The sequence below is a fragment of the Phalacrocorax carbo genome, chromosome Z, assembly GCF_963921805.1.
Source record: "Phalacrocorax carbo chromosome Z, bPhaCar2.1, whole genome shotgun sequence".
NCBI lineage: Eukaryota > Metazoa > Chordata > Aves > Suliformes > Phalacrocoracidae > Phalacrocorax > Phalacrocorax carbo.
In genome coordinates, this window is record NC_087548.1 from 65,256,290 (window position 1) to 65,268,836 (window position 12,547).

General features: G+C 46.6%; 1 protein-coding gene across 1 annotated transcript; it reads left to right on the forward strand.

Annotated features, from left to right (window-relative positions):
* The first annotated feature begins 447 nt into the window (after nt 1–447).
* PPIC (peptidylprolyl isomerase C) lies at nt 448–11,619 on the forward strand. The gene is given in 6 exon segments (XM_064439285.1): nt 448–507; nt 510–623; nt 4,446–4,559; nt 5,051–5,144; nt 6,809–6,993; nt 11,063–11,619. Coding segments are annotated over 6 exon segments (681 nt in total). The 5' UTR covers nt 448–462; the 3' UTR covers nt 11,192–11,619.
* Nucleotides 11,620–12,547: the final 928 nt, after the last annotated feature.

Below are 12,547 nucleotides of genomic sequence, written 5' to 3' on the forward strand. Positions count from 1 at the left end.
GTGGGTGCCAAGCAGCGCCCCAGTACTGCTAACACTACAAGTACTACAAGTGCCTCAGAGGCTCGCGTTTCTCCCCAGCGCATTAAATACCCCAAAGATGAAAGACCGACCATCCACTTTCAAACTCCCCCGAGCATCTACTCTTTTGGCTACTTCGCCGACCCGTGGGCCCTTCAGGGGACCCCCTCCGCGCCCAAGGGCGGGCCGGAGCCGAGGCCGAGGGGGGGCCCTGCTCAGCGCCTCACAGGGACCGCCGGCCCCGGCCTGGCGAGCCGAGGCTCAGCCCCGAGGCGGGCGCACGGCCCCGCGCCCCCCGTACGGAACGGGCACCGTGACACCCCACCCCCACCCCCCGCAGCGTTTGTAACGCCCCAGGCCCAGCCAGCGGCCCAGGGCTCGCCCTGGCGGTACTCCCGTACCCACGAAGCAGGAACACCCGCCCTCCCGCAGCCCCCCCGCCACATGGCGCGGGAGGAGGCGGCGGGCGCAGGCGCCGCAGCGCTCGCCTCAGCGCCATGGCCGGTGGGGGGCCGGCGGCCTTCCTCGGTGCAGTCGCTTGCCTTTGCTTCCTGGCCCCGGCAGCTGAGGGCTTCAAGAAGAGGGGACCCAGCGTGACGGCCAAGGTGACTCTCGCCCGCCTGGGGCCGCCGGCCTGAGGCGGGTCGGGATCGGTCGGTCGTGAGGGCGGCCGCGGCGGCTACTCACCCCGCGGGGGTGTCCGTCCCGCCAGCTCCGCGCCCCGGGCTGCGGGGGGTGCGCGCCGGCGGCCGGCCGGCCTCCGGACCCGCTTCTGGAGTGAGAAGCCGGTCCCTGGCCGGTTCCCCCCCTTCCCGAGCCGGGTTGCGGGTAGAAGGGAAGGCCCCTCGGGCGTCGGGTTTGGGTAGGGCTTGGACAAATGCCATAACTTCTAAAACAAAGTGTTTTGCGGAGTTCTTTTTAAGGCCTTGGGCATGCCCGCTCTCTGCAGGCGCTGAGACACCTCAAACCTTGAGGGAGCTGAGCCTGCCTGTGGCTCGCAGAAGGGATAACTTCAAAACTCGTAATTACACCCTCCCGTGTGCGGTCTGTGCTGTGCCCGCGGCGGTGTGGGGCTGCGCGGTGGCCTCCGCCGTGGGGCTCGGTTGTGTGTGTGTGTGTGTGTGTGTGTGTGTGTGTGTGTGTCCCTCCCCGCGTCGCTCTTCGCTGAAGCTGGCGGACTTGTGCGCTGCCGTGTAGTTGCCCGCTCGTTTCCCGCGGCGCCTGGTGCGGGGGGGCGGGGGGGGTCGCTCCGCCAGCGAGGCCGCGGGCCGGGGTCGGCGTGGCTCGGCGCTGCGTCGCGGGCTTCGCGCCAGCGGCACGGTGCGGGTGGTACAGCCCGGCAGGTGGGCTTGTGGGCCGTGCCGCCTGGCAGCGGGATGGGGATGCACCCGGTCATCGCAAGACGCCCGCATCTCTCTGCGTAGAGTTTTTGCTGGTGCAGGAGGTGGGATGTCCAGTTCGGCTTCGCAGAGAGTAGGGATTCGTTGTTTCTGTCCCCACGTTCCTTTCCAAGTACGTATCTCACAGTGAGTGCTGCGTTCCTGCTGGAAGAGGCCAGCGCTCGCGAAAGCGTGATGGGGCAGGGGCAGAGCTGCTTCCTCTGGCACGGACGCAGCTTCCTAAGCCACAGGCTGTGCCTTTGTCTCTGAATTTCATTGCCACCTTCGTCTACAGCTGCCTACAGTTTCATTGCCATGGACCCCTAGTCCATGAATTCGATTTTTTTTTTGGGGGGGAGGATAAGTCTCATACACTTAAGCCTCCAAATCATCTTCTGGCGAAGTATTCCAGTTTAATTAGGCATAAAGTACTTTGCTTCTTTAGACCTCCTGCCTGGGATTTTATTTTATGCCGTTTTCTGATTCTTACATCATGGGACATAGAGAATTGGAGCTGCCAGTTTGCGTTGTCCAAGCTAGTCATACTTCACAGAGCTCATCAAATCCTACCAGTCTTCTCTCTTCCAGCTTGCATGGTCTTATTTAATCTTTCTTCATATAAAAGGTATTGCAGATCTTTGAGCATCTGTGCTGCCCTTTATGTTTTTCAGGTTGGTTTTACCATTCTGCACTAGACAAGCCAGAATTACATGCAGCATTCAGGGTGTGAACGTACAGTACAGATATATAAAATGGCATAATTATGCCCACCTCGTGTCCTTAACCATTTTTAATTATTTCTGGCATTCATTTTTCTTCTCTGTCCTCCACAAGCCCAGAGTCAAACTTTTAATCAAACTGCTCAGGGTGACTCCAGATGCCTTTTCTGAGTGGTAGCTGATCTAGGACCTGCTGTTCTGGCTGTATAGTCCTCTTCCACATGCAGTATTTTGCATTTATCAGGAGTTCAGGTTCATTTGTCATTATATTACCTGGTCTTTAGGAGTCATGAGATCTTTCATTCACAGTCCACTTCCCCCTTTCCTCTACCCATGAACAACTGAATACTATTGGCAGTTTTTTTTTATTTTGATATACACCATCTTGTGTAGGTTTTATATGAATATTTTCATGACAACCAGCCACTCTTACTGGTGCACTCTTTCTTTTCAGTCTTGAAATACTTTCTGCAAATTGTAAATAAGATCAATTATTTATATAAATAAGACCAAAAATTTGTAATATTTATTTTCTTTAAGAGTTTTTGCTGAAGAATCTGACCAGACGTTTTTTGAGATTAGAGACTCCTGTGCTGACCCAGCTTATCAATGTCTACGTGCTTATTGACTCTGTGGAGAACTTGAGGAGATATGCTTAAGAGAACATGGCTTCTTTATGCAAAAATGGCATCTGCGGCTACCAAATATATCCATGTTTGATTTTCTAGCCAGAAATATGCACAGAAATGTGGTGCATAGTTAGGAAGGGCAGAGCTTTCCAAAATCACCAGGTGTGTGTTGTGCCAAGAGGAAGCCAGGATGTTACTGTTCATTCACAAACACAGAACAAGCGCTTTCTGGAAATAGTGGGTTTACTGCTTAGGTGAGCAGCTCTGCCATGAATTAATCCTTCTGATTGGGTTGGTTAGGTTTACCATATATGATGGACATGTCTCCATGTGCTCCATGAAAGTGTTTCGATGCTACTACCGTCTGGGGTCATTGTGTGGTAGCCTTGTGTTACTTATATACGCTTATATATCTGAGGCAGTCCTTCTACTAGGACAACATTTCCAGGCAAAATAAGCTGCATTTAGAAAACGTAGGCAGGCAATACCCCTTACCTAGATAACCCTGGCGGCAAAATTCAGAGAAGTATGTTTATAAAAATGTTAAGAAGTTAGTGAAAGTGTGCTGTTAATGCTCAGGGAGCCATGCAGCTAAGAACTATGTTATTTAGTGCCAAGTGCCAAGGAAATGAATGAGGTGTATCAAGAGGAATTTTATTTTTTTTATGGAGCTTTTATAATGTTAGCCAGAAGTTCAACAGTCAAAACCACATGGAAGATCAAGAAACGGTAGAAATGTTTAGTAGGAGAGCGTGAAAGAGGCATTCACATTGGAGAGACTGTGGCCATTTATTATCGTTATTGGACTAATTTCTTAGTGTTGCAGACAAGTAATATTTGGTTGAGTGCCACAAGGAACAGCAAATACCACATCATAGGAATACACATTGCTGTTTCCTAGAAGTTGTAACAGTCTTTATGTAACTTTTTCAGAACTTCGAAATGCCTCATTTCCTGACAGCTGTTCCTATTTTCAGTAATTGTTGGAACATTTTTGCACGTTCAAAAATGCATTAATATATTCTGAACTATATTAAAATGCGTTAGAACTCATTTGCCTTTTTGAAGTTGCTTTTTAGCAACATCTATGTTGAAGCTTTTAGGCAATCAGCTGAATAACGTAGCCTGTTGGGTTTTAATTCACATTTAGGAAAGCAACTCCTTGCTTGAGCTGTAGGATTTTCTTCCCACTTTTTGTCAATCTAATGAAATTTAGGCTTTTGCCTATACTTTATCACATACATACTAATCCCTAGAGCAATTAAGATTATGAGTGGATAGCAAACGGATGCTTGTGGGGAGTGTCAGTACTATAGTTCCTTGTTATGATTACCACGCTGGAATAGCATCGTTGTTCTTCACTACTTTCATATTTAATCTTTTCCATACAGCTTTAAAGACATGCATGTCTGGGAAAAATCTTGAACATGCCTTCAAACATGTGATACAGCAGTCTCGCTGAGCCCTGAAAAACAGTAAGAATCAAGACATATAGTCACCAGTTCTCACACTGTTTTCTGCATAATCTGATTTTGGTAGTTCTGAAAGGATTTTTCTTAACAGCACCCTGAGGAATTGAAGGATACAATTAATATAGACCAGTCAGAAGCAGTTGCTTACCACCTTATGCTTTCAAAAGCTTGGCCTTTTTGTTGTGTTCATGTTTGTATCACTTTTGTTCTCTTCACAAAAATGTTCAGGTGTTCTTTGATGTGAAGATTGGAGACAAAGATGTTGGCAGAATTGTAATTGGATTGTTTGGAAAAGTTGTCCCAAAGACTGTGGAGAACTTCATTGTGCTGGCAACTGGAGAAGTACGTTCGCGGTTTTCTTCCACTATGTACTCAAGCTCAGATTGGGAAGTAAATATTTGTTTAATGCTGTGATCAGTTGTGAACTGTCGATCTTAAATCAGTGGAGCCTGTGCAAGAGTGCCATCCCCAAGGCTGTGCACAGGTGTGTATCTTCTCAGGTCCTTGGGGATTGGTTTGCAAGATGTAATTATGAGATGCAGGATATCACCACCTCAATCTGTCCCTGCTGTGCAGGTCTACCATGTAGAAGTACTGGGGTCAGATACCAGTCAAATAAAGACAATGGCTTTGATCACCTGAATAATACCTGCTTTGTGGCATTGCAGCCCAGCTGCATTTACCTGTGTCTCAGTTCAGTTTGTCTCTTGCCAGTATTTGTCTCTGGTGGTGGTATATTCTGTGAAATCTGGCCATTCATCACATATGTGTTTCCATATGACTGTATAGAACTGGATGTTTTATTAATTTAAAGAATTGTTTCATTTTCTTAGAGAGGATATGGATACAAAGGAAGTAAATTTCATCGTGTGATCAAAGACTTCATGATTCAAGGAGGAGACTTTACAGCTGGAGATGGATCAGGAGGTAACATGCTTAGTGTCTTCCAGGTTCCCTTTCCTTTCTTCAAGTGTCTGCTGAAAAGGTGGGCAAACAGTGTATTCCCACGTTCTTTCAGCTCACGTTAAAAAAAACCCAAACCTATTTGTTTTAGACCATCTAGTACTTTTCCGAGCGTCTTGGAACATAAGCTGCAATTATTTGGATTACCTGGTTATTAGTATGTGTAGAGCTTCCTTTGTCCTTAACTTTTGCAGATAGCTCTTTTCTGTCTGTGACTTGTCCCCATTCAAGAAGCATGGCTTTGCGTGGTGGGCTGGAGCCACATGACCAGCTGAGCTGCTCCTATAACATACTGTCTCCAAAAGATGGATGACTCTGCCCTTCCCCTCCGCTGGCTTTGTGATAGCTCTCCTTCCCTGCGGCACTCACTGATTGCATATATACGTGAACCAATCCAAGTCATCCAGCAGAAAACTAATCTGTGATGAAACAATGAAAACACGTAGAGGGAAGGCAGGTAGGGAAGGAGTAAGCTGCCCTCTCTGCCCTCAGCTCTGCCAGTTCTGTGGAACCTTCTGAAATGTGCTGTGGGAGGGAATTTCAAAACAGGGGTAGAGATATTAGAAAATGAGGGTCGTGCCCTCTCTCCTTTTTCCTCTTACTAAATTTAAAACCATAAACTTACTGGTGGTGTGAGTCCTGGCTGTGTGCATCACTTCTCTCTCCTGAGCCTCCAGACCAGTTCAGTCCAGTAAGGAGGGCAATCCCAGTGCAGCATCTCTTGCAGTGCATGTATCCTGGCTTCTGATTTCTTCCCTTCCTTTGCACCACATTCCTTGTGTGCTGTGATTTGAACTGTCTGCATACAATGTTAGTGATTTCCCCGCTGGGACAGAATGGAAAACACACATTGCTCTTCCTTGCAGCGAACTATGCGGAAGGCTAAAATACCAAAGACACAGTTTTAGCATTAAAGGTGGGCAGTGTTTGTTTGCCTGCTAATACTGTTTATTGGGATAGTATCAGGCAGCGTTGGGAGCAGTGTCCCCATTGTGCTAGGCACTGTACAAACAAAAAATGAGACAGACAGCCTTCTCTTTTCCAAGTGGTAGTGGTTTAAACATGGCTCAGATGTTTTATCTTCTGAACTATTTTAAAAACATCAAAATCCTTATGTAATGATTATACAAATACATACCAGGTCTTTTAGGTGAACTTGCATTTGGTCTTCATATATTTCTAAATAAGAATAAAGCAATTTCTTACTAGGAGGAAAAGTTGTAAAGACTAAAATGGTCACAAAACGTGGCAACCTTATTTTTAGTGGCCATAATTACATAATTTAAGTTTGTTGAACAGGGTGAAGTATACTGTTGTTCAGTGGTGTATGTAAGCAGGACCTTTGAAGTTACTCACTCAGCTTGCTTATTAAATTCAAAGGATAAAGCATCATCAGCTTTAAATATTCTCTCCTTATATGTGGTGTTCTAGCTTATCCTTTTCTTTACACACAAAAGGCTTTTAGCTGTGGAATGACTGATGATGGAACTGTGATGTTGCTGTGCTTACTCAAACAATGAATCTTCAAGTCCTGAATTAGTACTTTGTTTTTTTCCCATTTTTTAACGAAAAAGGTGGTTTTTTGTTTGACTTCTTTTTAAAGTTTGCTTTCTTGTTTTGTGTCATAGGAAGAAGCATCTACGGTGAAAGGTTTCCAGATGAGAACTTCAAGCTCAAACACTATGGAATTGGATGGGTTAGCATGGCTAATTCTGGCCCAGACACCAATGGATCCCAGTTCTTCATCAGCGTGACAAAACCTTCCTGGTTAGATGGAAAACATGTAGTATTTGGCAAAGTCCTTGATGGAATGGTAAGCTAAAAGTAATGGCAAGATTAATCAAAAAATTTTGGAGAAATTCTGCTGCATTTCACCTGTGTTAGTGTAACTTATGCTATTGTGGCTCAGAACAATTGAGTGTTTATCTAATATGTACCTGGTAGAAAATGACTGTGAAGAGCCTGGAGCTGGATGATTTAGAAGTGAAATAGCAAAGGATGACTGCAGAAATGGAAACTTAAATCATGCCTTTGGCTTTCACAGCTCTTGTTTCAGACCACTAACCACTGAAATCAACACTGACACCTTTGCAGATTACAAATGGAATAAGTGCAGGTCCCCCTTACACTAATGCTGTAGGCCATCAAATAATTGTATTTCTGCAAGCTAAAATCTAGTTCTGTAGCATGTGCTAGTTATGGATAACACTTTCCCTATTAGGGTTTTTAGAAGCATGTGGATATAAAGTATATAAACACATGTATTCAGATCTGTTTAAGAAGGAATTAAAATCTCGTTAATTCCCTCAGACTGTACACAGCTGCAAAAATGATCAAAGGCCAAATAGAATTTACACTTAAAAATGGTACTTCCAACTGATTATACTTTTGGTAGTCTGACTTTCCTTTTAAATTATTCCATTTAATCTGTGTTTTGAAATGAATGGGGGAAACATGAACTACTGCACTGACTATCTCTTTGAGGAGTTTGAAAACCTCATCAGAGCACTTGCCTCCCACTCCCACATTCATAGGGAATTCAACTCTCATGAGCTACAGTAGTAGCTGAAAATTTTTGAGGGGAGATGTAGACTAAGTTTGAGTATAGTTAGCTTAATGGACAAATATCCAGAGCCAGGTAGTCAGTATTCCTAACTGAACTGTCACAGAATCACTGAGTGGTAGGGGTTGGAAGGGACCTCTGGAGAACATCTTGTCCAACCCCCTGCTTGAGCAGGCACACCCAGAGCAGGGGGCACAGGAACGCGTCCAGGTGGGTTTTGAATGTCTCCAGGGAAGGAGACTCCACACCCTCCCTGGGCAGCCTGTGCCACTGCTCTGGCACCCCCACAGGAAAGACATTTTTCCTCATGTTCAGGTGGAACTTCCTGTGTTCCAATTTATAAGATCCCTCGACTTGCTGGCCACACTCCTTTTAATGCACCCCAGGATACCATTGGCCTTCTTGGCCACAAGGGCACATCGCTGGCTCACGGTCACCCTTGTTGTCCACTGGCACTCCCAGGTCCTTCTCAGCAGAGCCTCTTTCCAGTAGCTCAGCCCCCAGCCTGTACTGGTGCATGGGGTTGTTCCTCCCCAGGTGCAGGACCTTGCACTTGCTCTTGTTGAATTTCATGAGGTTCCCCTGCGCCCAGCTCTCCAGCCTGTCCAGGTCTTGTTGGATGGCAGCACAGCCTGCTGGTGTATCAGCCCCTCCTCCCAGCTTGGTATCATCAGCAAACTTGCTGAGGTTACGCTCTATCCCATCATCCAGGTCATTGATGAATATATTGATCCAGCACAGACCCATGGGGAACACCACTAGTTGTGGTTTCCAACCAGACTCTGCTTTGTTGATCATGACCCTCTGAGCTCTGCCAATCAGCCAGTTTTCAATCCACCTCACTGTCCTCTCATCGAATCCCTACTTCCTCAGCTTACCTATGAGGACGTTGTGGGAGACAGTGTCAAAAGCCATGCTGAAGTCAAGGTAAATGACATCCACTGCTGTCCCTTCAAGACCCAGCCAGTCACACCATCATAGAAGGCTCTCAGGTTGGTCAAGCATGATCTCCCCTTGGTTAGGCTGACTGGCCTATAGTTTCCCAGGTCCTCCTTCTTGAAGACTGGAGTGGCATTGGCTACCCTCCAGTCCTCAGGCACCTCTCCTGTCCTCCATGACCTTTCAAAGATGACGGAGAGTGGCTTAGTGACAGCATCCACCAGCTCCCTTGGCACTCGTGGGTGCATCCCATCGGGGCCCATGGATTTGTGAGGATCCAGTTTGCCTAAATGATCTCTAACCTAATCCTCCTAAACCAAGGGGAAGTCTTCCTTTCTCTAGATTTCTCTCTTACCTCTGGGGGCTGGGATGCCTGAGGGCCAGCATTAGCAGTGAAGATCACTGAAGCAAAGAAGGCACTCTGTAACTCTGCCTTCTCTGCATCCTGTGTCACCAGGGCCCCTTCCATGTTCAGCAGCGGGCCCAGAGTTCCCCCAGTCTTTCTTTTACTACTGATGTATTTGAAGAAGCCCTTGTTATCCTTGACACCCCTTGCCAGATTTATTTCCAAGTGGGCCATGGCCTTCCTGATTGCTTCCGTGCATACCCCAACAACGTTCCTATATTCCTCCCAAGTGGCCAGTCCCTTTTTCCATATACTGTGAACCTCCTTTCATCCGAGTTTCTCTAGAAGCTCTTTGCTCATCCATGTGGGTCTCCTGGCTCCTTTGCTTGACTTCCTCCTGGGGATGCACTGATCTTGAGCTTGTAGGGAGTGGTACTTGAATACTGACCAGCTCTCTTGGACCCCTCTGCCTTCTAGATCCCTAACCCATGGAATTCCTCCTAGCAGGTCTATGAAGAGGCCAAAGTTAGTTCTCCTGAAGTCCAAGGTTGTAATCCGACTTGTCACCCTGCTTCTATCACACAGGATCCTGAACTCCACCATCTCATGGTCACTGCGACCAAGGCTACCCCCAAACCTCAAGTCCTCAACCAGACATAGTATAAGGTTGAACAGCACATCTCGCCTTGTTGGCTCCTCCACCCCGTGTCCGGAAGTTATCCTTGACACTTTGTAGGAACCTCCTGGACTGTGCGCACCTCACCATGTTGTTTTTCTAGCAGCTATCAGGGTGGTTGAAGTCCCCCACAAGAACCAGAGCCTGCGATTGTGAGGCTACTTCCAGCTGTCTGTGGAAGGCGTCATCGACTTCCTCTTCCTGATCAGGTGGCCTGTAGCAAACGCCCACAACAGTGTCACCCATATTTAGTCGTCCCTTAATTTCTACCCACAAGCTCTCAACTTGTTCTTCCTCCACTGCAAGGCAGAGCTCAAGGCATTCCAGTTGCTCCCTCACATAACGAGCAACTCCCCCACCTCGCCTTGCTGGTCTGTGTCTCCTGAAAAGCCTGTAGCCATCCATGACCACATTCCAGTCATGCGAGCTGTCCCACCATGTCTCTGTGACTGCAGTGAGATCGTGGCCCTGTGACCACACACAGACCTCTAATTCCTCCTGTTTATTCCCCATGCTGCGTGCGTTGGTGTATCGGCATTTCAGAGAGGTAACAGAGCACGCAGGTTTCCCTGGAGAGGTGCACGAGCATCCATTATAGCCATGCACACCCTTGAGGTGGTTGGTGTCCTGGTTGTCATCTCTTGCTGCTCTGGGTGGCCTGGCTTACTCCCGTGTTGGATGTGATGGCATTAGCATTGCTGCTTTGAACCCCATCCTGAGTCCCTCACTTTAAAGCCCACCCCACCAAGTTGGCCAGCCTGCTGCCAAAGGTTCCCTTGCCCCTTCTAGGCAGGTGGATTCCATCCCTCCCTAATAGCTATGGTTCCTCAGGGATGTCCCAGTGTCACAAAAGCCAAAACCCTCATGACAGCACCAGCCACGTAGCTGAGCGTTGATTTGCATTATTATTGTCCTTTAAATACTACTTTGACTGGAGGCGTGGTACCGCACTTAAAATCTCTGTGCGCGTGCACGCTCATCCTTTATGATCTCTGGATTCACTTTCTGCTCATAGGCTAGAGACAGACCCTTTATGTGGTAGGTCGATCAGCTGCAAAGATATTTTCAGTTGCCCCTTCATAATATTTTTGTTGGCTGAAGTTTTAATAGAAGAACAAACAGCCTTCCATGTGCTTCTGTCAACTGTGTGTGGGTTGCAGAGTGGCACAACTGTTAATGTGGGGGGAAAAAAAAAGCATGTGGGAACTCAACAGGGTGAAGGTCTTTGGAAGTTGCTTAAGAAATAGTAATGCTAGGAGCATGTAGTTGCTTATCTGGTACCAGGCTTGAACAACTGGAGTTTCCCTGGCTAAACTGAACTTTTTGGTTTGTTTTGTTGTTCTCCCCCCACCGCCCAGTCTGTGGTGCACTCGATAGAACTCCAGCAGACAGATGAACACGACCGGCCCCTTCAAGACTGTGTGATTGTGAACAGTGGCAAAATAGCTGTAAAAGAACCATTTGTTGTTGAAGTAGGCGACTGGTGAGACCAACAGTCAATGGAAAGTAAAACCTAATCACTTCTTTTTAAGGCCTGTTTTTGACTGATCTCAACTTCCTGAGTTTTCTCCTCAAAACTTATGAGGCTGTACTTAAACAATACTTATTATTTGCCAAATACATGAAAGGTACGACTGTTTCTGTAACAGCTTGGTGGAGCTGTCACTCCTTGACATTCAAGACAAGAGCCTGCTAAATCCTAGATCTTGCAGAAGTCTTTCATGAAGTATTTTAGTACTTCTATTTTTTCAAGGTTTGAAATAGTCATTTCATTGTCTTTAGAAGTTTTTGCAATATTTGTTTATGCCTTTCAACTGAAAATGTTATTTTCTGTAACAGTATCAGCATTTTTAAAAATGAAAAAAAAGTAAAAGGTGGAAGTGTTTTGATTAAATAAACATTGATTTCAAATAAATATTGATGAAGAGCTTTTTTTGTCCCTCACCCCTCACCCCTGGCCTTTTTTTCTCACCTCAGTTGATTCTGCAAAATACGCAGTGAGTGCTGGTTTCCAGCAAATGAGGTTGTAAGGTTAGAGCAGGGATGGTAAATTTCTCTAATCTTAACATGTCAGATAAAGTCCCTGCTGTCTTTCAAAAATGCACAGTATTTGGATACAATCCTGTAATCCAGAAAGAGCAGCTCTGTCTATTGTTGAATAAGATCATCAGTTAGAAACTGATTAAAACCGAAGAGTCCTTGGTTTATAGCACAACGAATATTATAACACCTAGCTAATGTTACTTATGATAAAGCTCAAATGCTTTTTCTTGCAGTGTTGCTGTATGTCAGAGATGCAGCTTTCGGTTCATTATTTTTGTAATGCTTCTTAAATAACTCTTGAGCTGACAACTTAACTGGTAGCTTTTAAACAAGGTCAGCATAAGGTACCACTCAAGGGCAGCTGCATTTGCTCGGTTCTTTATCGAGTGACATCGTACTCCATAGGAAGGAGATGGGAATTTTTTCTCTGGAGTTTCCAGAGGTTTAGAACTTAAGATAGAAGAGGTGATGCCAAGATGTGATGCAGGATTCATCCACCTGCACAGCAGGCAGCATGCCACTCTTTGTGGTGATGAGTTTCCTGACGGGTATCCTGGGGCCCGTGTGAGGCATCCAGGCTTGGAGTGGTGCAGGGGAAGAGCACACAGAGCTTGTAGGTACCCACTGGCAGCCCCTCGCGAGGGAATGGGAACTAACGCCGCGGGCAGGGATTTACCTTGGGCCTTCCTGACAGGCCATTTGCAGTTGCAGGGGCACTTCTGCTGGTTCACTACCCACAGTCCTGGGGCCTCTCCGGAGGTTAAGCACTGGCACTTTTTATCCTTTCACCGGTCTCTGAT